Source organism: Notolepis coatsorum, assembly GCF_963971535.1.
Source record: "Notolepis coatsorum genome assembly, chromosome: 18".
Lineage (NCBI taxonomy): Eukaryota > Metazoa > Chordata > Actinopteri > Aulopiformes > Paralepididae > Notolepis > Notolepis coatsorum.
Window position 1 is genome coordinate 17,960,541 of NC_140182.1, and position 22,945 is coordinate 17,983,485.

General features: G+C 47.9%; 1 protein-coding gene across 1 annotated transcript in view; it reads left to right on the forward strand.

Moving 5' to 3' along the window:
- cttnbp2 (cortactin binding protein 2) overlaps nt 1-22,945 on the forward strand; it is a 146,408-nt gene that overhangs the window by 62,783 nt on the left and 60,680 nt on the right. The window contains exon 3 of the mRNA XM_084334677.1: nt 18,152-18,382. Within this exon, the coding sequence (XP_084190803.1) occupies nt 18,152-18,382 (231 nt within the window). The remainder of the gene's footprint in view (nt 1-18,151; nt 18,383-22,945) is intronic.

A 22,945-nucleotide genomic window follows, 5' to 3' on the forward strand; every position in this document is an offset into this window, starting at 1 on the left:
ACTGAGCAGGTAGAGACCCTTTCACAAGAGTGCTGTTGCTATTGGAACAGGCTTGGGCCCAAGGTTAGTAGTTGTTCGATTCTTCGGTAATCAGCCAATCTCATCTCATCATTTCCTTCGTGACTCTCCCTGTTCTGCGTTGTGTTTGTATCAACTAGGGATGGGCGTGAGTACTCGTAGCTATGAGAAAAATAGATCTTAAATTATAAATTTTTATGAAAAAAATATTTGTTTCACATGTATGTGTAAGATTATAGCTGTTTGTTGGTTTCCTTAAACATATACGTGAATGAACAAAATTAAGTAAAAAAAATGTCTTCCCCTTTTCGAGTAATAAACGATCAATCGAGTATAGCATGCGATCAATCGATCTGGATTTTCTTAAAAATGCCCATCCCTAGTATCAACCCCTGTTAGTACATCCGTTAGTCGACGCTGCTACATGATCTCTCATCCTCATGTTTATTTTCATAAACATAGCCTCTGTACCCGATGTAACCCATTCTGTATTGTCCTTGAACAGTCTTAATTCATTCTTCTCCACCGTCTCTTCTGTCACGACAGTCCAATGGTCCTGGGCCACGTCGTGGCCAACCACCATTCCCTGTTAGCCGAAGCTAGCGATGACATGGCATATTCCCTTCCTCCCCGCGAGGGGAGGAGGGACCGTTCAAAATCTCTGATGATCAACGCGTCGCTCGTCTGGTGCTTCGATCTCAGTCTAACGAAGAACACCGGAAGGAACTCACACCTCATAACATTCTTACCATAGCAACGGGCCCCTGCCCCCTCATCGTTACTACGTGACACTCAGTCTTTGACAACGGCTCTTTGACCCAAATCACTATAGCAACGGCGATGTTGACATTACCGCCCCTCTTACCCCATAACAAACGATGTGGCTTGATATGCACTTTCTCCAGATCGAGTAACCTTGATGCTGTGGCTATCAGCTGTTGATGTTAAACAGCACAGCCCGAATCCTCATCTGCTGCTGTTAGTCTGCTGCAACACACACTGACTGCCGGCTACTTTTAAGATCTATAGATCCGTCTGAGATGCTGTCACCCACCAATACATTATATACACATTGAAAAACATAGATTCCTTCAGTTGGTAGTGATATTAGCTAACACTAGGGGTGAGAATCACCAGAGGCCTCACGATACGATATTATCACGATACGATAGTATTGCGATATTAATATTGCGATTTATTACCTTTTTTCAACTGCAAAGTAAAACTTTGTCAACATGTTTTATCTAATAAAATAAAGTTTTCAGTCTGTTCATCTCACTCAATCATTTTTATTGCAGCAAATGGGATTTTCTCAAGCAGACAGATGTAAACAACACAGATGTAATCTGTGTTGCATGTACCTGACAAACTGAACTGTTTGTATTACAGTCATATTCCAACTTAACTGAATGCACACGTGTGTGTGGACTACTGTACTATTACAGGTATTGAAATGAACAATGCAACTTCCGTATACAATTTTTTTTTATAACATTAAATAGTATTAAATATTTTTTTAATAATAAAATATCGATACTTGGCGTCCTTGTATCGATACAGTATCACCACGCAAAGTATCGCGATACTACTACGTATCGATATTTCCCCCCACCACTAGCGAACACTGCAACTGGAAATAAACGTGGGCCCATTTTAGAACCTTTGAGTTAATACATGTCTATAGCACTGAAGTCAGACACGGAGAGGCAGAGAGAGACCGGGTGGGAGAGAGAGGCAGTGTAGGTGTAGGCATAAAATGAGCATAACATTGGCATAGATATAGACGGGCATAGAATGAGCAGAAAGTTGATATTAAAACCTCCCAGAAAAATTGTATAGAATTTCTGTCATTAAATGATATGAAGAAAAAAAAATCTATAAAAGACTATTAGCATAAAGTGCAGACATAGTATAAAAATAGACAGAATAAGAGCAGTGCAGTAAAATAGACATACATACATTAGCATAAGATAAACAGAGTAAAATAGTGCAAGGCAATAAAATAGTTCTCATCTACAGAACAACAATCACAGTCTGGATGCAATGAGTCCAAGCAGCAGAGTGTATTAAAAGCGAGTATATCCACGGCGTAAGCCAGTCTTTTTTATTTTTTTTAAATCTTTTTTCCCCTCCTTTTTCCTCCGTTTTTCTCCCCTCCCAATGTTAGTTGTTATGCCAATTCCCAATCCCCTTTCTGGTCGCTGCGCACCTACCCCCTACAGTCGGTCTGGGAGAGTGGAGGCTATCACGTGCTTCCTCCAACACATGTGTAGCCAATCAACCGCTTCTTTTCACCTGGCAGCGCGGACTCTCACTGAGAGGGTGTAACGTGTGGAAGGATCACACTACCCCCCTTAGATCCTTTCCTCGCTGAGCAGGCGCCCTGACCGAACTGTAGGAGTCGCTGTTTACAACGACCAGGACCCACCCACCGGCTTTCCCACCCTCTAACACTGCCAATTGTGTTAGTACGACGGCCGGCCAAGCCGGAAGCAACGCCGAGAGCTGGGCTCGATACCAGTATCTCCTGCGTTGGTGGCGAGCGCCTTGCCCACTGCACCACCCAGCCGCCCGTAAGCCAGTCCTTTAAACTTTTATTTATAGCTGGTCGGCTGTAGTGAGGATAGAAGCCTTGCATCACGTGTCCCCTCCGGTACACGAGGAGGCAGCCTGTCTCATCTTTTCACCAGACAGCGCAGACTCTCAGTGGCGAGGAGTAACGCGTGGGAGGCTCACGCTGCCCCCGATACATCTTGTCTCTGCTGTGCAGGCGTCTCCCAACCGACCTGTAGGAGTCGCTGTCCACAACGTCCAATCCCCACCCATCGACTTCCCTCCCGCTGACTCTGCCAAATGAGCCAGTACGACGGCCGGCCCAAGTCGAAGGCAATGCTGAGACTGGGATTCGATACCGGAGTCTCTTGCATTGGTGACGAGCGCAATCTCCGCTACGCCACCCAGCCGCCCCTATTTATAGCATTTTCAGCTTTTTCTGGCCACGCAGGACCGAGAGAGGGAGAGCGGGAGGAGAGGTATAGGGAAGACATGCGGCAAATGGAGCGCCCCGACGTAAGCCAGTCTTGTCGCCCAGAACAACATTCAGCGTCACACCTATATAGAATGTGAGAATATGTACATCGTTACACCCCTACGCCATTACACACCTACATCATTACACCCCTACGCCATTACACCCCTACATCCTGATTTAAGGATAGAGCAAAGACAGCCTCATCTACTGAACAGTGTCCGTGTCTCCGGTCTGTAGCGTTCAGCAGAGCCCTGTGTGTAGACGTGCTGCACGCTCCCCTCTCTCCCTGTGTGTTTCTTTGACGAAGCCATCAAAGAGGTTTTTGGTGATAAAAAGATAGCGACGTTCGAGTCGAGCGACACTTTGTGAAAAAGCCTACACATTATGTAAGTGCTAAGTGCCCAGCCATGTGTGAACGCTCGCCCTGGTGCAGTCTGTCAGCTGGTTGTACAGTCACTCTCTCTATCTTTCTCTCTCTATGTCCCAGGCCATGCACTCAATCTATCGGTCTGTCTGCATCTATCTATATCTATCTATTGCAGTGGCTCTCTCTTCTTCCTCTCCTTCTCTCACAGACACAAACGTGCACACAGGTGCACTGCACACACACACACAGTTTTCCTTCCTTTTTATCTGTCTGTCTGGTTTTCTCATCTAATTTCTCTGTCTAAACTTCTCCCTCATTTTCTCTATCTGATTTGTATCTCCTCCTCTCTCTCTCTCTCTCTCTCTCTCTCTCTCTCTCTCTCTCTCTCTCTCACTCTTTCTCTCTCACTCTATCTCTCTCACTCTATCTCTCTCTCTCTTTCACACTCACTCACTCACTCACTCACTCACTCACTCACTCACCTTTGCTCTCTCTTGCGCTCACTCTTTCTACCTCCCTCTCACTCTCCCACTCTCTATCTCTCTCTTTCACACACTCACTCACTCACATTTGCTCTCTTGTTCACCTTTGCTCTCTCACTCTTTCTACCTCCCTCTCACTCTTTCTACCTCCCTCTCACTCCCCCTCTCTATTTCTTTCTCTCTCCCTCACTCACTCTCTCTTGCTCCATCTTTCTCTCTCTCGCTCTCTCTGTACCTCTCCCTCATGACGTGTAACAGTTCCTTCTTGCTCTCTCTATACCTCTACCTCTCTCTACCTCTACCTCTCTCCTTGTCTCACCACAAGCCCCCCTCATCTCATTCTCTGTTTCTCTGTTGCACTTTGTCAAATCAAATTCAGTTGTGCCTATTGATCCTCCAGCGAGGAGAAATCCCTCCAGTCTGCCAGTCAGCCACAAGCTGCACCCCCATCCCTGCCCCCCCCCTCTCTCTCCCCCCTCTCTCGCACCCCCCCTCTCTCTCTCCCCCCCACTCTCTCTCCCCCCTCTCTATCCCTCTCTCTCCCCCTCTCTCTCTCTCTACCCCCACTCTCGCACCCCCCCTCTCCCTCTCTCTCTCCCCTCTCTCTCTCTCACTCCCTCTCTCTCCCCCCCACTCTCTCCCCTCTCTATCCCTCTCTCTCCCCCCCTCTCTCTCTCCCCCCCCTCTCTCTCCCCCCTCTCTATCCCTCTCTCTCCCCCCCTCTCTCTCTCCCTAACTCTCCCCCCCTCTCTCTCTCTCTCTCTCCCTCTCTCTCTCTGAGGTATATCTGTTTTAGTGTTACAGTAAGCAGCAGCATGGATGTGCGTGTGTATGTGTGACTATGGGATGTGTGCACAGAGCCGTGTAAAGCACCTGGGTGTGTGTAGGCATCCTCTGTCTTTTTTGGTATCTAGTTCACTGTTAGAACTCAGCCAGTAGCAGGGTAGTAAATTCTTTCTTGTGTGCGTGTGTCATTGCTGCTGCTGTCCTGGAACACTTTGTAATTCCAATTGAATAATGCGTTTATGCTAAATCAAGATTTACAGCGTCCCTCATATAACTCATGACCCTACCCTCCATGACACCCATTCAAAAGCTAATATTGTATCATTTGGAAAACGCATGTCACCCTAAAATGATTCTCTCCATTCCATTCTTTCCTCTGAATGATGTAGTACATGTGTGTGTGAGGAGGTGTAATGCGCACGTGTGTGTGTGTGTGTGTGTACATCCGTACCCCCCCCTCCTTTTTGTCTGCACCAATCAGCAGCTGGGATTCTCATACATTAGCATTTCAACCCAGCTCCTTTTGATCCGTGAAGACAGACATCCTCTGGATGAGATGTTCCTGCCACAGAGAAGCCGTCCTCCAGCAGGCAGGCAGGCAGGCAGGCAGGCAGGCGCCCAGCGAGGCTCAGCCGGGAGGACATGTAGCATGAGTCACAGAACAGCTCCCTGTTCTCATCTTCTCATGACGGGGATGGGAGAGTTATTTTTAGAAGACGTCAAATCGAACACGTGGCACATTATGTAAGGCTGGGGAAAAGTATAGAAATGTAGAAATACAAAAAATATAGAGAAAAAAAAATAGATATTGACCAATTTCATTTGAATTGAATCGAATCGATTCTTAAAATCCCAAGATTGATCTTTTTAATCTATGCCCTTTTTCAGTGGATGTATGAATATTTTCACCAAACGTTATCTCTTGCGTTGCCTGCCGTCCTAAAAATGTCTCTAGTTTAACAGTACACGCTTTGGTAACGGTGGCAGGTGTTGCCCCCCTGCAACCAGCGCCATCAAGTCTAATTAAATCAATATCGAATCGAATCGGGACCTTGTGACTCGAAATCTAAATGATTATTCAGTGTCAATAACCAGCCCTACCGGCCCCATACACAATCTCTCCTTAACAGAATTTGACAGCGACTATCATCTTAGTACTATGTGCTTGACGATGCCAACTAGGGCTGCGATACTAAAAATAGGGTATTGGTATCAGAGAATTTCCCTTGTACTTAACCCTTTCACTACCACACTACAGAAGGTTAACCCTTTACCATCACACTAGTACAGACGGTTGGGTTAACCTTCTGTAGTGTGGTGGTAGTGAAAGGGTTAACCCTTTGTCGTGTGGAAGTGAACGGGTTAACCTTCTGTATTGTCGCAGTGAAAGGGTTAACCATTTGGTAGTGCGGCAGTGAAAGGGTTAAAATCCAATTACCAAGACCCATATGTAAACTTGTGAGAAAAGAAAGCAAAGTGACTTGATCTCGTTAGATCTCTCTAATGGAGAAGATATGATTAGCCTAGATCTGAATACTTGTTGTCCAATGACCACGTGTCCAATGGTGCAAGCTGGAGGTCTAAATCTGTACCGTTCATTAAAATCTGTACTCTGTCGGTATCGGCTGTTACTAGGACTCATAATTGACCTCAAAACCCTGCCCTCTTTTCTTGATCCAATGCAACAGTTGTGATTGGAGGATCAAGAAAAGAGGGCGTGGTTCACGATATGTCAATCGGTATTTGTCAGAGTGAAGCAACAGTTGTGATTGGAGGATCAAGAAAAGAGGGGCATGGTTTTTGAGATAGGTCAACAATCGGTATCGGCAGTCAGACAGCGGCAGCAATGCATCCTTGATCCCAACAAAGCCGTTGGAAGAGGGAAGGCTGGTTAAATGGTTTTGGGGGGCCTTCGATGGTGGTTTGCAGGGGGTTTTCGATGGTGGTTTGCAGGGGGCCTTCGATAGTGGTTTGCAGGGGGCCTTCGATAGTGGTTTGCAGGGGGCCTTCGATGGTGGTTTGCAGGGGGCCTTCCTTCGATGGTGGTTTGCAGGGGGCCTTCCTTCGATGGTGGTTTGCAGGGGGCCTTCCTTCGATGGTGGTTTGCAGGGGGCCTTCCTTCGATGGTGGTTTGCAGGGGGCCTTCCTTCGATGGTGGTTTGCAGGGGGCCTTCCTTCGATGGTGGTTTGCAGGGGGCCTTCCTTCGATGGTGGTTTGCAGGGGGCCTTCCTTCGATGGTGGTTTGCAGGGGGCCTTCCTTCGATGGTGGTTTGCAGGGGGCCTTCCTTCGATGGTGGTTTGCAGGGGGCCTTCCTTCGATGGTGGTTTGCAGGGGGCCTTCCTTCGATGGTGGTTTGCAGGGGGCCTTCCTTCGATGGTGGTTGCAGGGGGCCTTCCTTCGATGGTGGTTTGTAGGGGGCCTTCGATGGTGGTTGCAGGGGGCCTTGGATGGTGGTTTGCAGGAGGCCTTGGATGGTGGTTTGCAGGGGGCCTTGGATGGTGGTTTGCAGGGGGCCTTGGATGGTGGTTTGCAGGGGGCCTTGGATGGTGGTTTGCAGGGGGCCTTGGATGGTGGTTTGCAGGGGGCCTTCGATGGTGGTTTGCACAATATTGATGTTGATCAGGCTCCGCCCCCTCCCACCAACATGCGGTACCATTCCTACGTATGTGTGGTACGCTGTGGTGTGTGCAGTGCTTTGGTTTGTGTAGTCGTGACCTTTGTCCACGGGAGACTGTGTGTGGGGACTGCCTTGTTGGCAGCTGATGACCTTTAGAGGTTTATTACACAGGCCGCAGCCAGGACCCTGTCAGACTTAAGTGCTTTTGTTGTGCTTTATGGACCATTGTTTGTGGGCCTAGAATGTCATTGCCAAATCACAGCCCATTGACCAGTACTTTGACGGGATTGAGGGTTTTATGGTCTGGCAATGATGGGGGGATTCGGGGTGGTACTGTAGGGCTGCACAATTAATGGTATATTAATCCCGACGGCATTCCTTTTAGAGTCCTGTATATAAATTTGCACCGTGAGCAATGCCTCTTGTTTACGTTGGTGGCCTCAAACAAAGTTGGAGAATAAATTAAAAGTGCTCTCCTTAAAAATAAAACCACAAGATGAGGTGTTGGTACTTTTAAAAAGAGCCTCGCCGATCATTTGGAATGATCTTTTGTTCAGCGAAGGACCGAAGGTAGTAAGAGCGTGGTCAACACCAACCCCTCCCGCACAGCAGAGGTAGATCAAGTTCAAGCTTTGTTTTATTTGTCACATATATAAGGTACGTACACAGTGCTTCACTTAAAAATAATAAAGACCAAACACTATTCACAGCTCCTCAACCGTAGTAGATTTATAAACAACAATACACAACAATCTATACAATACAAGGTATTTTTTCTTACAAGGTAAAACAGAGCGGATAAAATATAATTCCCATTGATAATTAAGGAGCGCCTTTGCTGTGAGCCGCATCTCATCCTTCACACATTCCTATTAAGATATAGTCAAGGAGCAATATGGGTTAAATAAAAATTTAGTGAACATTCACGGGTAAATAGCGGTCTAACTGCATTATTATTTGGACTAAGGACAAGCTGTAAAAGTAGTAGAATCGCCAAGACCAAATCTACTAGAGCAAGATAACATTACATGTATTATGGCACCAGGCGGCTTGATAATTACACTCATTCTGCTTCTCACTTGTGAAACAGAACCACAGTTGGGGTCTAAAAGATTTTCAGCTTATAAATTAACATTCTGCTATGATGAAACAAGGCCAGCCCAGTACTTTAATGAACAGACCTAGGAACTGTGTGTGCGTGTGCGTGTGCGTGTTGGGTTCTCTGGAAAATCTCCCTTAATTAAAAAAGGTAAATGCTGGCAGGTTTGTAATTAAATTAATTGTGATTAATAATCGTGATCACAATATAATTGTCATAATTGTGTAGCCCTAGCGGGTTGGTTGGATGGTTGGGTGGGTGGGTGGGTGGGTGGGTGTGACAGATGGGCTTCAGGATCTTAGCTATGTTCCCTCGGGCCTGTAGAGCCCCCCGCCCCTATCCCCCATCACCCCCCATGGAGTCGCACGCAGAGTGAGAGAGAGAGACTGAGAGAGCTTCCCATAGTCCCGGAGCGTTCTATATCTCCGGAGAGCAGACATGGAGCCAAAAAGCACCCTCCATAAGCTGGCCAACATGTCCACAACCGTCAGCCAATCGCAGCTAAGTCTCCTCGCTCATAGACCATTCTTTCTGTTAGCTGGTGACTGCGCTGACCTAGAAAACCAAATTAGGTGTTTTCCCACTGAAGAAAACGGACATGTCACAACCGAGACTTCTACCACGTGTCCAGGAGCGGCAATTACTGTAGAGAGAAGAGCTGCCGGTTTGTGGCTTTGAGGCATAATTTCATACATTTGCACCCCTAATTTGTTGGTTTCTGGAACACAAGCTTGTTTGTTTGTTTGTTTATGTGTGTGTGTGTGTGTGTGTAAGGAGACAGAAGGCAAAGTCTGAAATTCCACAGAGTTCATTGTACCCATTTGAATGAAAACTCCTTGTACATTACACAAACACACACATACACACTCACTCACTCAGATTCAGATTCCTTTATTAAGCCGATATGTGTGTAAACTGTAAATTGTTGCGGCATTAGTGTATGCATTTTTCCCATACATTATTTCCCCCACATAACAACAGCATGCAACAACAGACACAGGACAAAGACAGTGCAGTGTGGAGGATTAATAATTTGAATAAATAAATATATATATATTAGTGCTGTCAGGCGATTAAAAAAATTAATCTAATTAATTACAGGATTTGTAATTAATTAATCTAATTAATCGCATTTTAATTGCATAACCATTTTATGCCTGATATTCTATATTCTATAATCATATTTCAAATTGCATGTGTCCGGATGGCAGAATCTACAAAACCTTCTGTTTAATCATCTTCCATCTATTAATTTGCTTAGATTTTTCAGGTCTGGTCAATTTGAGCATAGTGTTATTCACAGTCAAAGATAAAAAAAAAATTGTATTGATATTCTCATTTGGTTCATTACAATTTACTCAAGCCTAGTAACAGACACAGTATTTCTGACACTGGGAATACATTCCCTGAGATCCATAGATGTCCCTATAATCAGATACCAAGAACATGCAAATGGACCATATAAAAAAAAGTCTGTAATGTGTATTCTACGTTCTTATGGAATGAATGAGATAAAAAAAAATGTTTAAAAAAAAAGAGAAAACATTTAATTAATTTTGAGTTAATTTTCATAACGCGATAATTTGCTGTGTAATTAATTAATCTAATTAACGTGATAAACTGACATCCCTAATATATATATATAAAGTGTAAAGTGCAGAGTACCAGTGCAGTATTATTGCCATTGTCATTGTGACTCACTCACTCACTCACTCACTCACTCACTCACTCACTCACTCACTCACTCACACTCTCTCTCTCTCTCACACACACATGCTCTAAAAGCATCCCTCACTTGTTGACCTTTCGCCCAACGACCAATGACCAGTGAAGGATCGATTCCTTGCCAGATCCCATTCCACCTTCCCGTTCCTCAGAGCACAATCTCCCGATCCAGTCTCTCCCCTTCTCTCTGTTTTGACACCAGCTAAACGGCCACGGCTGCCCCCCCCCCCCCCCCCTCATTGCCTGCTGAAATCGACTCCCCTTTTTCAACAACAACATAATAACCACCGCCATCCTAACCCACAAAACGAGCAAGTCATCTGTAGTGCAGCTGCCTGCCCGTCTTCCCCGCTGGAGATCATTACCACCGAGATAGCAGGAGTTATTTCAGTCTGATGTCAGAGCCCACGCTGGATCTCTTAAGTGGGCTGCGCTCCTCGCTCCGCGTCACACAGACCTGGAAGCGAGACGCCGCGTGGCTGAAACGGGAACTCGCCGGAACTCGGGTCGATAATATCGACGCGTCCGTCATCGCAGCGAGCCGCCTCCTAACTGACGGGAAGTGTTGATTAAATGCGCCCCAGCAGGAGGCTGTTGTCGGAGTCTTTAATGAGCACTTCCTGTCAGTGAGAGAGGGAGAGAGACGCACCGGGGACCGACGGCACGGCGTGACTCATCGAGCGGCGGCAGGAGGAGGAACAACCCCCAGAGCGAGCTGAGATTTTTAAATGGGTTCAGTTCATATAGCTGCTTGTTATGCCTCCTTTTATGTTTCCTGCCCGGGGATCCCAAGGGACGCGTTCCAACACTGCTGCGCGCGGCGGCTCTCTGCCTGGTCACCGCTTGCTCAAATCAAGTAGGGCCTGAAAACCCCGGGGCGGAAACGGCAAGTGTGCTGCTGCTGCTGTGTGATTGAGATTGAATTCTGTCAGGGTTCTATTTCCCTCCACGATCCTCCAAATATGAAAAGCCCTCTGTTGCTGTTAAAGGCTATTGATTTATGCATCGAGGCCAGAGTGACGGTCATCCGCCGATGCAAAATTCACGTTGTCGTGACGTGAATTCGCAATTAAATGGACCTGAATAAATAATGGCCTCTTTCCTCTCAACGAGCACAGCACTCGAGTTCAACCCGCTGTTACCTTTCGCTAAAGTTTTTTTTATTTATGATCTCTCTCAGTTCCTACAGTATGTGCGTACACTCTCTCTTTCTCTCTCTTTTTTTTCCCTTCCTATTCTGCTTTCTCTCATCCACCTCTGCTTTCTCTCGTTCTCTCTCTCTCGCGCTCTATTTCTTCCTATTCTGCTTTCTTTCTCTTTCTTCCTATTCTGCTTTCTCTCTCTTTCTCTTTCTTCCTATTCTGCTTTCTCTCTCTTTCTTCCTATTCTGCTTTCTCTCTATCTCTTCCTATTCTGCTTTCTCTCTCTTTCTTCCTATTCTGCGTTCTCTCTCTTTCTTCCTATTCTGCGTTCTCTCTCTCTCCTCTCTCTTCCTATTCTGCTTTCTCTCTCTTCCTATTCTTCTCTCTTTCTTCATGTTCTCCTTTCGCTCTCTCTTCATCCTCTGCTTTCTCTTCCTCTTCTGCTTTCGCTCTCTCCCTTTCCTCACCCATTTCTTTTTACTTTGCTCATTCTTTATTTCCATTCTGCTCTCTCTCTCTCTCCTATCTCTATCTCTATCTCTCTCTCTCGCTGTTTCTCCATTTACTTCTGTCTCTCTCTCCATTGATTTTTCTCTTTCTCTAATAGCAATTCTCTCCTCTCTCTCCTCTCTCTCTCCTCTCTCTCCTCTCTCTCTCCCCTCTCTCTCTCCTCTCTCTCTCTCTCTCTCTCTCTCTCTCTCTCTCCTCTCTCTCTCCTCTCTCTCCTCTCTCTCTCCCCTCTCTCTCCTATCTCTCCTCTCTCCTCTCTCTCCTCCCTCTCCTCTCTCTCCTCTCTCCTCTCTCTCTCTCCTCTCTCTCTCCTCTCTCTCTCTCTCTCTCTCTCTCTCTCTCTCTCTCTCTCTCTCTCTCTCTCTCTCTCTCTCTCTCTCTCTCTCTCTACTCTCTCTCCTCTCTCTACTCTCTCCTCTCTCTCTCTCTCTCTCTCTCTCTCTCTCTCTCTCTCTCTCTCTCTCTCTCTCTCTCCTCTCTCTCCACTCTCTCTCCTCTCTCTCTCTCTCTCTCTCTCTCTCTCTACTCTCTCTACTCTCTCTCTCCCTCTCTCTCTCCTCTCTCTCTCCTCTCTCTCTCCTCACTCTCTCCTCTCTCTCCTCTGGCTGCGTCCCTGAACCCTCTCCCCCTGTGAGTGCAGCATGCCTGTAAAGGTTGATGCTAATAATACTGAGGCCTTCCTCAGAGCCGCCATACTTGTAAATACTCTAATGTTACCGCTGCTCCACTTGTAAATACAAGGATATTACTCTCTCAGACCGAACCAGTAGGTAAACACTTTAAAACAACGCACATGTTGACCTGAACGGTGCGGTGACGCACGGCAGCCACATTGCTGCTGCAGTAGCGTCTGTCTGTAGCTTTCGGCTAATGACAATCTACTCTGCGGAGGATCTATGGAGGATCAATCGTGCCCCGAGGGGGCTTAGGGTTGGACAGCTGATGAGATCCCCCGGGATTTAGCTCCACTGGTCAGGCCTATGAACCACAAGGATGTAATAGGGGTGACCCATGACCCTGAGAGGGCCGTCCAGTAGGAAATAATATCGATGGACCAACCGTTTTCCTCATGAGCTCCGGTTTGAAAGATCACCTCTAAATTTAATAGGCCTGGGGCCATACAGCCAATATATCAACTTGTGGTGTTTTTGTGTAATAATGATGTTTAATAGTATGTAGTACTATTCTAATTCAGATTACACTTTGATGTAACTAATTCACGAATACGATCGGTCTGATGACAGACGGACGCATGCCTAAGGTGGCACTACTTCAGCCTACCTTAAAATATGCTGGCAACCCTCCTCTGAATACATTACTCCTTTTGTGTTGAGATGTAGGAGAACAGGAATCCTGCGTGTTTTATGATGAGATTGCAGCAGCCAACATCGGATCTTTGAGTCTCCCACAGTTCATACTTTTGTTCATCTCCGTCAAACGCTAGACGAGACCAACGCAAACTCCCTTCCGATTGTCTGGTCGTCATGATTCTAGCGCTCTGGGCCCATAACCTGTTGAATGTCGGATATTGCGTATTGGCTAGACATCATAACCTGGACTATACAGAAGGAATAAAACGCTGAGACAGAAATTCTGTATCAAGGAAGCAACATTTTTATTTGTGAAGGTCGCTCTTATATACACTCACTCAGCTGGTATTAATGAGTCCATCACTCAGCTGGTGTCAATCAGTCAATCACTCTGAATGGATGACGGGAGAGCACACTCATTATTGTCAACAATTTATTTGTATTTGCAATCAACAAAGACTCAAACAAGCCTATTATCTCAAAATAGGGCTGCAATTAACGATTATTTTGGTAGTCGACTAATCTGTCTTATTTTTTCGATTAGTTGACTAATCTAACTATTATTTCTGTCACACCCTCCATCTCTGCTTCCTGTGGGCGCGGCTCCTTTTCCGGGCTCTTAGCAGACTTCTTAGCTTAACATAACAGACCGACAGTAAGTTTGGGGGAACTAATGGGATAACTGGGGTTGCAACAAAAGTGCAACTAGGGCTAAAAACATGAAATTAAATAATAATAATAATAAATAATATATCCTTCTTAGCAGACTTCTTAGCTTAACATCCCAGGGAACTAATGGGATAACTGGGGATGTTGTTTGCTCCTGACAAGAGTCTCAAAGTCTGGGGTGATGGTAGACAAACAACTCTGAGGTCATGCTCAATGTCCAATATGTTCCTCTGCTCTGTCTTCAGCTGGACCAGAGCTGAGAAGCCACTTTCACAAAGATAGGTAGGGTTAAATCAAATTTTTTATTTGTTTTATTTTTTACGACACATCGACGCAAAAAAATCGGCGTCGACGAGTTTTTATGATCGCCGTCGTCGATTATGTCGACTAATCGTTCCAGCCCTATCTCAAAAGAACCCAATAATCACTCGTCTGGTGATCAACATTTATCAACAGTAGGGGTCGGATCTGTTCACGTCTCAATCAACAAGAGAAGTGGATTTCATTCAAATAGAAATATGTAGAGAAAACGTCTCGCGTGAGCAGGTTGTTTCATCGTATGTGTTAAGAAATAGCCTAATGGAGAACTAATTATCTTGTCATTAAGAAACAAATTGCGGGTTTTTTAGGCTACATTGTTTGTTTAGTGCTGTAAGCAAATTGCCTCCCTGAACAACAAGAAGCAGAACATGTGTTGTGTTTCATAAGAGAGATCAGGCGCGTCCGCCCACTCTCGGGCTCCAGGAGGCGACTCCCTCGCTCCGTGTTTAACCAGAATAATCTCACTATGAAACAAAGAAACTCACGTCACGTGTGATTAATTACATTTTCACCAGGCGCTATAGCCTATATGAGAGGCTAAAAGAGAAACCAGAGGAGGTGGCAGTTCTGAGTAGGGCTACACCCCCCCCCCCCCCCCGTAGTCCATCATTAGTCAGTTTGGTCTTAAGATAAGATATTCCTTTATTGATCCCCTTGTGGAAATGTAGGCGTCATATAGTAGCATGGGGAGGGGGGAGGCACAGGTATGGGCAGGGTAATAGTAGAAAGACGTAAATATAGGCAATACAATTACTTGACTAGTCTAGGACAGCCCTACTTTCTGAGCCCTACCAACACCTAAAGATGACAAAAAAAAACAGTGCGTTAGCAGCAACGTTAGCCGCTGCCTTCCTAACCGCTATCCCACGAGCTGACTAACTGAGTCAGACTAGGACCCACACCCAGCCCCTCCAGAGCTGTACAGGCCCCTAGGACCCACACCCAGCCCCTCCAGAGCTGTACAGGCCCCTAGGACCCACACCCAGCCCCTCCAGAGCTGTACAGGCCCCCAGGACCCACACCCAGCCCCTCCAGAGCTGTACAGGCCCCTAGGACCCACACCCAGCCCCTCCAGAGCTGTACAGGCCCCCAGGACCCACACCCAGCCCCTCCAGAGCTGTACAGGCCCCTAGGACCCACACCCAGCCCCTCCAGAGCTGTACAGGCCCCTAGGACCCACACCCAGCCCCTCCAGAGCTGTACAGGCCCCTAGGACCCACACCCAGCCCCTCCAGAGCTGTACAGGCCCCTAGGACCCACACCCAGCCCCTCCAGAGCTGTACAGGCCCCTAGGACCCACACCCAGCCCCTCCAGAGCTGTACAGGGCCCCTAGGACCCACACCCAGCCCCTCCAGAGCTGTACAGGGCCCCTAGGACCCACACCCAGCCCCTCCAGAGCTGTACAGGCCCCTGTCGCTACTTGGCGTGTGTGTAAATATTTAGAGCGGGGATCCTGGCAGATGAACGGCAGTTTAAGCCCGTTTATTTACGTTGCAGCTCTTTGAAGGTCAACACAGGTTTTCTCCCGGACAATTAACGTGCCTCGAGAGTTAGTCTGTGGCTTTTTTCAGACCGTCAGGGTGTCTTTGTAATCTTCCGATGCTGTTCACCGCCCTCTCGCCTAATGGCCTGATAAGTCGGGTCTTTCATTATTGAGATTCTCGCCTCGCCGTTAAAAGTCTCTAATGTTTTCAAAGCTGCCGGCTGCTGCCCTGCCCTGTCTGGGACTGAGGCCGGGAGAGGAGAGATTAGGAGAGAGAGAGAGAGAGAGAGATCAGATGTGGAAAATTCAGAGAGTGGTTCAGCTCTCTCTCTCTCTCTCTCTCTCTCTCTCCTCTCTCTCCCTCTTTCACCCCCTCATCCACGTCTCTCGGGCCTGTTCACTTTCTCTCTGGCTATTCTCTCTCACACACACACACACACACACACACACACACACACACACACACACACACACACACACACACTCCCTTCCTGCCTGCCCCCCCCCCCCCTCTCTCCTGGAGCTGTGTTTATATTCCCCCTCTCCCAGTCAACGGTCAGTAATGAAAGCTACCTCTGGATGTTTTGGATTCACCATCAATCTCCACACTCCTCAGCTCTGTGTGTCTGTGTGTGTGTGTGTCTCCATCTCCTTCTTTGGCAAAGCATCGACCCAGAACATGGCTGCTACAGTTGATCTGTATGTCCGTTCACTTCACACCCTCTCTCTTTCTCCTTCTCTTTCACTTTCTCTGTCTTTCTGTTTCTCTGTCTCCCCTCTTTTTTTCTCTTTTTCTCCCCCCCCCCTCCTTTTCTCCCCCCTCCCCTCTCTCTCTCCCTCTCACTCTCCCTCTCACTCTCTCCCTCTCCCTCACTCTCTCCCCCCCCCCCCCCTCCTCATTTGATTTAATCACCAGTAATAAATTATTTCTCCTCGGTCGGCCAGAGCACAAACAGAACTGAATGTTCTGGATGGAGAGCTGTAGAACTCGACGACACACAGACGGCTCCTGCTGGAGATGAATCCACACGTCCGCTCTCCTCCTCCACAGTCGTCTCTGTCTGTGTGGAAGACGGAGCAGCAGACCGCTCTCCATCGCAGAGACGGGTCAGTTTGTTCTGAGCCGTTAAGTTCCCTCATCACCACCACCGGTCATTATGGTCCCCGACTCCCCGGTCTCACCGAGAAGCCGGGCGGCCGTAGCCAAGTGGCTTTTTGGTGAGGTATCATTTGACTGTCGGCTTATGATCATGTGCGGTCATGTGATAGAATGTCAGCTGTGTCCGTGGCGTTGGGAGCCTTGAAGCGGCGCTGACACGGCTACTACATTAGCTGCGTAGCGCTTTAACGGTGTCACCTTTCGTTTGGCCATCAAACACAATATTAGTTGGGATTTAATTAGAAGCTAATGTTTTTTTTACACTAATGTCAGTCCTAGCGGCTAACGTTGTTCCAGGCTCATTCACTGATATCCTCGTTTATATTTTCACACTTCTGGCGCTCTCCAAGTACAATCAGCAGAATGAGCTCGAATCCTCGTATGGACCATGAATCTCCTTCTCTCTGAGACGCTGAGCGGTGTGTGTTAACCCGGAGCTGGAGGGGGTCGTTGGTGTGTATGAACCCGGAGCTGGAGGGGGTCGTTGGTTACCTCTTACCTCTGGCTCCCACGTCCAGCTCTCTCTGTAACATGATAGCGGTGCTGAGTGGTGGTGGAGTCAGTCGGGCTGCATGGACGGCCTCAGCGTGCCCCGACCGCCTGGCCTCACAATTAACCCTTTATTATCACTATTAACCGCCATTAACGTCACGGTTAATTAACCATAAGCATTTTTAGAAGCTCTGTTATCGCGGTGTCTACAATATTCTATATACTAGTTGTTATTATTTTTTGCATACTTCTTTCTTCACTGCGGTGGCTCAGGAGGTAGAGCGGTCACCTGGTAATCGGAAGGTTCCTGGTTCGATTCCCGGGCAGCGTGTCTGAAGTGTCCTTGAGCAAGACACTTAAAACCTAATTTCTTCCGATGAGCAGGTCGGCAGTCGGCACCTTGCATGGTTGCCTCCCTCTGCCGTTGGTGTGTGGGGGAATGTGAGGAACAAAAATTTTAAAGTGCTTTCGATAAAAACTATATAAATGCACCATTTATTTTTATTTATTTATTTGCAGGACCAATATAAAAACGAAATAAAAAAAGGAAAGTTATAAAATGCTTATGTCCTTCCCCCTCCATTATGGAAAATAAATGACTGGATAATAATCACAACACAGTGAAGCTTCACTCAGAATATAATCTCACCAGCACAATCTCACACCGTGACAAATCACCCACATGTCTAAATGATTCTAAATGTTGTTTTGGGTTCAGAAACACTGGGTGTGTGTGCTGCACCTGGCGCTGTGGGAACACAATCAATACTTTCTTCTAGAGCACCTGGTTCATCCATGTGTTATATAATGGAAGCATGGCGTGTAACAGTTCCCTCTCTGTCTCTCTCTCTCTCTCTCTCTCTCTCTCTCTCTCTCTCTCTGTCTCTCTCTGTCTCTCTCTCTCTCTCTCTCTCTCTCTCTCTCTCTCTGTCTCTAGGCGCGGAGGAAGGAGGTGTTCCTGCAGGAGCGCTACGGCCACTTCAGCCTGACGGACCCCTTCCTGGCGCTGCAGAGGGACTTCGAGTGCGGGCCCCCCGGGGCCGACAAGGAGCGACGGCCAATGGGCTCCAGCCCCATCTCGGTGCTGGAGGCCGTCATGGCCCACTGCAGGAAGATGCAGGAGCGCATGTCCGCCCAGCTGGCCGCCGCAGAGAGCCGCCAGAAGAGGGTAGGGACCTGGGGAGAGGGGGGGTTACATGGAGCTCTCCGCACGCCGTGCACCACACTAGGGCCGAACAATTGATTGGGATTTGATTGATTTATTGGTATGGACTCGTAGTGCAATATCCAGATCGCAGGAGGTGCCGAATTTGTGAAATCCGTGTCAAAATACCATTTTGATTTAAGTGTTGTGTGGCTGCAGAGAAGTCCCTACAAATCATATCCTACAGACTTAAGAAAACATCTTTGTTTGGCACAGATCCCTGCAAAACATGTTTTTCAATGAAAATGAGACGCCACTTTGCATTCCCTCTAATGTCGTGAATCATATCACAATTGCAAAACGATAGCAATAATTAGATCCTTTTCTTTTACAAAATGGTCCAGCTCTACTGCACATCCCTGTAGTTCTGGAAGAATCTTCTCCATGGCTGTAGCCAAAACTAAGAGCAGCTATGGTAATCTTACCACGTAACATGGAACCCCACAGTCGAGAGAGATCGCAGGGAGCTCGTAAAACACTTACATTTATATAAAATTGACATAGTGATGATTGGTTGTTGGGGGTTTTAAACCTGGTTTTAAAAACTGCCATTTTTACAGTAACATTACTATAGTATAAAACTAATAGCTAATCTTAATTTCTTTAGCTAATCTGAGCTGCGACCAGAGAGGTTTCCTCTACAGAGAGGGCATGCACGTTGTGCAGCTCTACAGAGAGGGCATGCACGTTGTGCAGCTCTACAGAGAGGGCATGCACGTTGTGAAGCTCTACAGAGAGGGCATGCACGTTGTGCAGCTCTACAGAGAGGGCATGCACGTTGTGCAGCTCTACAGAGAGGGCATGCACGTTGTGCAGCTCTACAGAGAGGGCATGCACGTTGTGCAGCTCTACAGAGAGGGCATGCACGTTGTGAAGCTCTACAGAGAGGGCATGCACGTTGTGTAGCTCTACAGAGAGGGCATGCACGTTGTGCAGCTCTACAGAGAGGGCATGCACGTTGTGCAGCTCTACAGAGAGGGCATGCACGTTGTGAAGCTCTACAGAGAGGGCATGCACGTTGTGCAGCTCTACAGAGAGGGCATGCACGTTGTGCAGCTCTACAGAGAGGGCATGCACGTTGTGCAGCTCTACAGAGAGGGCATGCACGTTGTGAAGCTCTACAGAGAGGGCATGCACGTTGTGAAGCTCTACAGAGAGGGCATGCACGTTGTGCAGTTCTACAGACTGGATTTAATCACATCATATTCTTTGCAGACTGAATCAGTCCCATCTCATTCGTATATATTTTTGCACTTTTAGAAGTATTTGAACCCTGGCCAAAATGTGAAGATTTTATGACGCATCATTGGATTTTGAACATTGTAGTTGAATTTGAGTTGAATCTGAGTTGAATCTGAGTTTAATCTAAACGTTTTAACCATTACACCCCCTTATTTTCAAATGTGGCTTTAAATAGCTTCATATAGTGTGTGTGTGTGTGTGTGTGTGTGTGTGTGTGAATTTATTGAAGCTCCTGTTTTGTACGTGTGTGTGCATATTTGTGTGTCCCAGGTCTCTACAGGATTATGTGGCCGTGATTAACAGGGCAGCTGTGTCCCTCCCTGTCCTACTTAATCTCTCTCTCTTTCTCTCTCCATCTTTCTTTCTTTCTTTCTTTCTTTTCTTTCTTTCTTTGTCCCTGAGGCACCAGATGATGGGAGTGTGTGTGAAAGTACGAGTGTGCGTGTACAACGATGATGATAATTGTGTATATGTGTTTACGCACATGCGCATTTATGAATGTGTATTTTGAATTGTGTGTGTGTGTGTTAAGTGCCGATCTCCCTGTCCTGTCCCTGAACCCTATATAATAATGGATCTAGCACTGTGCCAACTGGACCTGCGTAAACCATAGATTCCTCAGCAGCCAGCAACCATGCCCCCCCACACACACACACACACACACACACACACACACACACACACACACACACACGGTGGTCACTAGTCGGATAAATTGTAGACTTCTACTGTTCACATGGTCCTACACAAGGACTGAGATTGGTTCATGTAAGTCACATGGTCCTACACGAGGACTGAGGTTGGTTCATGTAAGTCACATGGTCCTACATGAGGACTGAGATTGGTTCATGTAAGTCACATGGTCCTACATGAGGACTGAGATTGGTTCATGTAAGTCACATGGTCCTACACGAGGACTGAGGTTGGTTCATGTAAGTCACATGATCCTACACGAGGACTGAGGTTGGTTCATGTAAGTCACATGATCCTACACGAGGACTGAGGTTGGTTCATGTAAGTCACATGATCCTACACGAGGACTGAGGTTGGTTCATGTAAGTCACATGGTCCTACACAAGGACTGAGGTTGGTTCATGTAAGTCACATGATCCTACACGAGGACTGAGATTGGTTCATGTAAGTCACATGATCCTACACGAGGACTGAGATTGGTTCATGTAAGTCACATGATCCTACACGAGGACTGAGGTTGGTTCATGTAAGTCACATGATCCTACACGAGGACTGAGATTGGTTCATGTAAGTCACATGGTCCTACATGAGGACTGAGATTGGTTCATGTAAGTCACATGATCCTACACGAGGACTGAGGTTGGTTCATGTAAGTCACATGATCCTACACAAGGACTGAGGTTGGTTCATGTAAGTCACATGATCCTACACGAGGACTGAGGTTGGTTCATGTAAGTCACATGGTCCTACACAAGGACTGAGGTTGGTTCATGTAAGTCACATGATCCTACACAAGGACTGAGATTGGTTCATGTAAGTCACATGATCCTACACGAGGACTGAGGTTGGTTCATGTAAGTCACATGATCCTACACGAGGACTGAGGTTGGTTCATGTAAGTCACATGGTCATACACAAGGACTGAGGTTGGTTCATGTAAGTCACATGACATCATCCTACACGAGGACTGAGGTTGGTTCATGTAAGTCACATGACATCATCCTACACGAGGACTGAGGTTGGTTCATGTAAGTCACATGACATCATCCTACACGAGGACTGAGGTTGGTTCATGACATGTAAGTCACATGACTCTATTGGCTGGCCCACATACCCTGTCGCCCCCCAAGCATATCCCCCTCCCTCCCCCGCTTCCATGGGCACTGCTGCTATGTTATTGCACATCGTTGCGGGCAAGACCACCCGCATTTCATTGTATACTTGTATGCCGTGACAAATAAATCTCTTGACTTGACTTGACTTGCTGGGCTGCAGAGGCTGGGCCTGCGACCTCCTGGGCTGCAACAGCAAGGGCCCACACAGGGTCAGAATGCATGCTTCTGGGCTGGAGTCTCACCCTCCTGGGCTGCTGGGGCTTGGAGGCAGGTTACAGGTTACAGGGGCTGAGAGGCAGGTTACAGGGGCTGAGAGGAGGCAGGTTACAGGGGCTGAGAGGAGGCAGGTTACAGGGGCTGAGAGGCAGGTTACAGGTTACAGGGGCTGAGAGGCAGGTTACAGGTTACAGGGGCTGAGAGGAGGCAGGTTACAGGGGCTGAGAGGAGGCAGGTTACAGGGGCTGAGAGGCAGGTTACAGGTTACAGGGGCTGAGAGGAGGCAGGTTACAGGGGCTGGGAGGCAGGTTACAGGGGCTGAGAGGAGGCAGGTTACAGGGGCTGAGAGGAGGCAGGTTACAGGTTACAGGGGCTGGGAGGCAGGTTACAGGTTACAGGGGCTGAGAGGCAGGTTACAGGGGCTGAGAGGCAGGTTACAGGGGCTGGGAGGCAGGTTACAGGGGCTGGGAGGAGGCAGGTTACAGGGGCTGGGAGGAGGCAGGTTACAGGGGCTGAGAGGCAGGTTACAGGGGCTGAGAGGCAGGTTACAGGGGCTGAGAGGAGGCAGGTTACAGGGGCTGAGAGGCAGGTTACAGGGGCTGGGAGGAGGCAGGTTACAGGGGCTGAGAGGCAGGTTACAGGGGCTGGGAGGCAGGTTACAGGTTACAGGGGCTGGGAGGCAGGTTACAGGGGCTGGGAGGCAGGTTACAGGGGCTGGGAGGCAGGTTACAGGGGCTGGGAGGCAGGTTACAGGGGCTGGGAGGAGGCAGGTTACAGGGGCTGAGAGGAGGCAGGTTACAGGGGCTGAGAGGCAGGTTACAGGGGCTGGGAGGCAGGTTACAGGGGCTGGGAGGAGGCAGGTTACAGGGGCTGAGAGGAGGCAGGTTACAGGGGCTGAGAGGCAGGTTACAGGGGCTGAGAGGAGGCAGGTTACAGGGGCTGGGAGGAGGCAGGTTACAGGGGCTGGGAGGAGGCAGGTTACAGGGGCTGAGAGGAGGCAGGTTACAGGGGCTGAGAGGAGGCAGGTTACAGGGGCTGAGAGGAGGCAGGTTACAGGGGCTGGGAGGCAGGTTACAGGGGCTGAGAGGAGGCAGGTTACAGGGGCTGGGAGGAGGCAGGTTACAGGGGCTGGGAGGAGGCAGGTTACAGGGGCTGAGAGGCAGGTTACAGGGGCTGGGAGGAGGCAGGTTACAGGGGCTGGGAGGCAGGTTACAGGGGCTGAGAGGCAGGTTACAGGGGCTGAGAGGAGGCAGGTTACAGG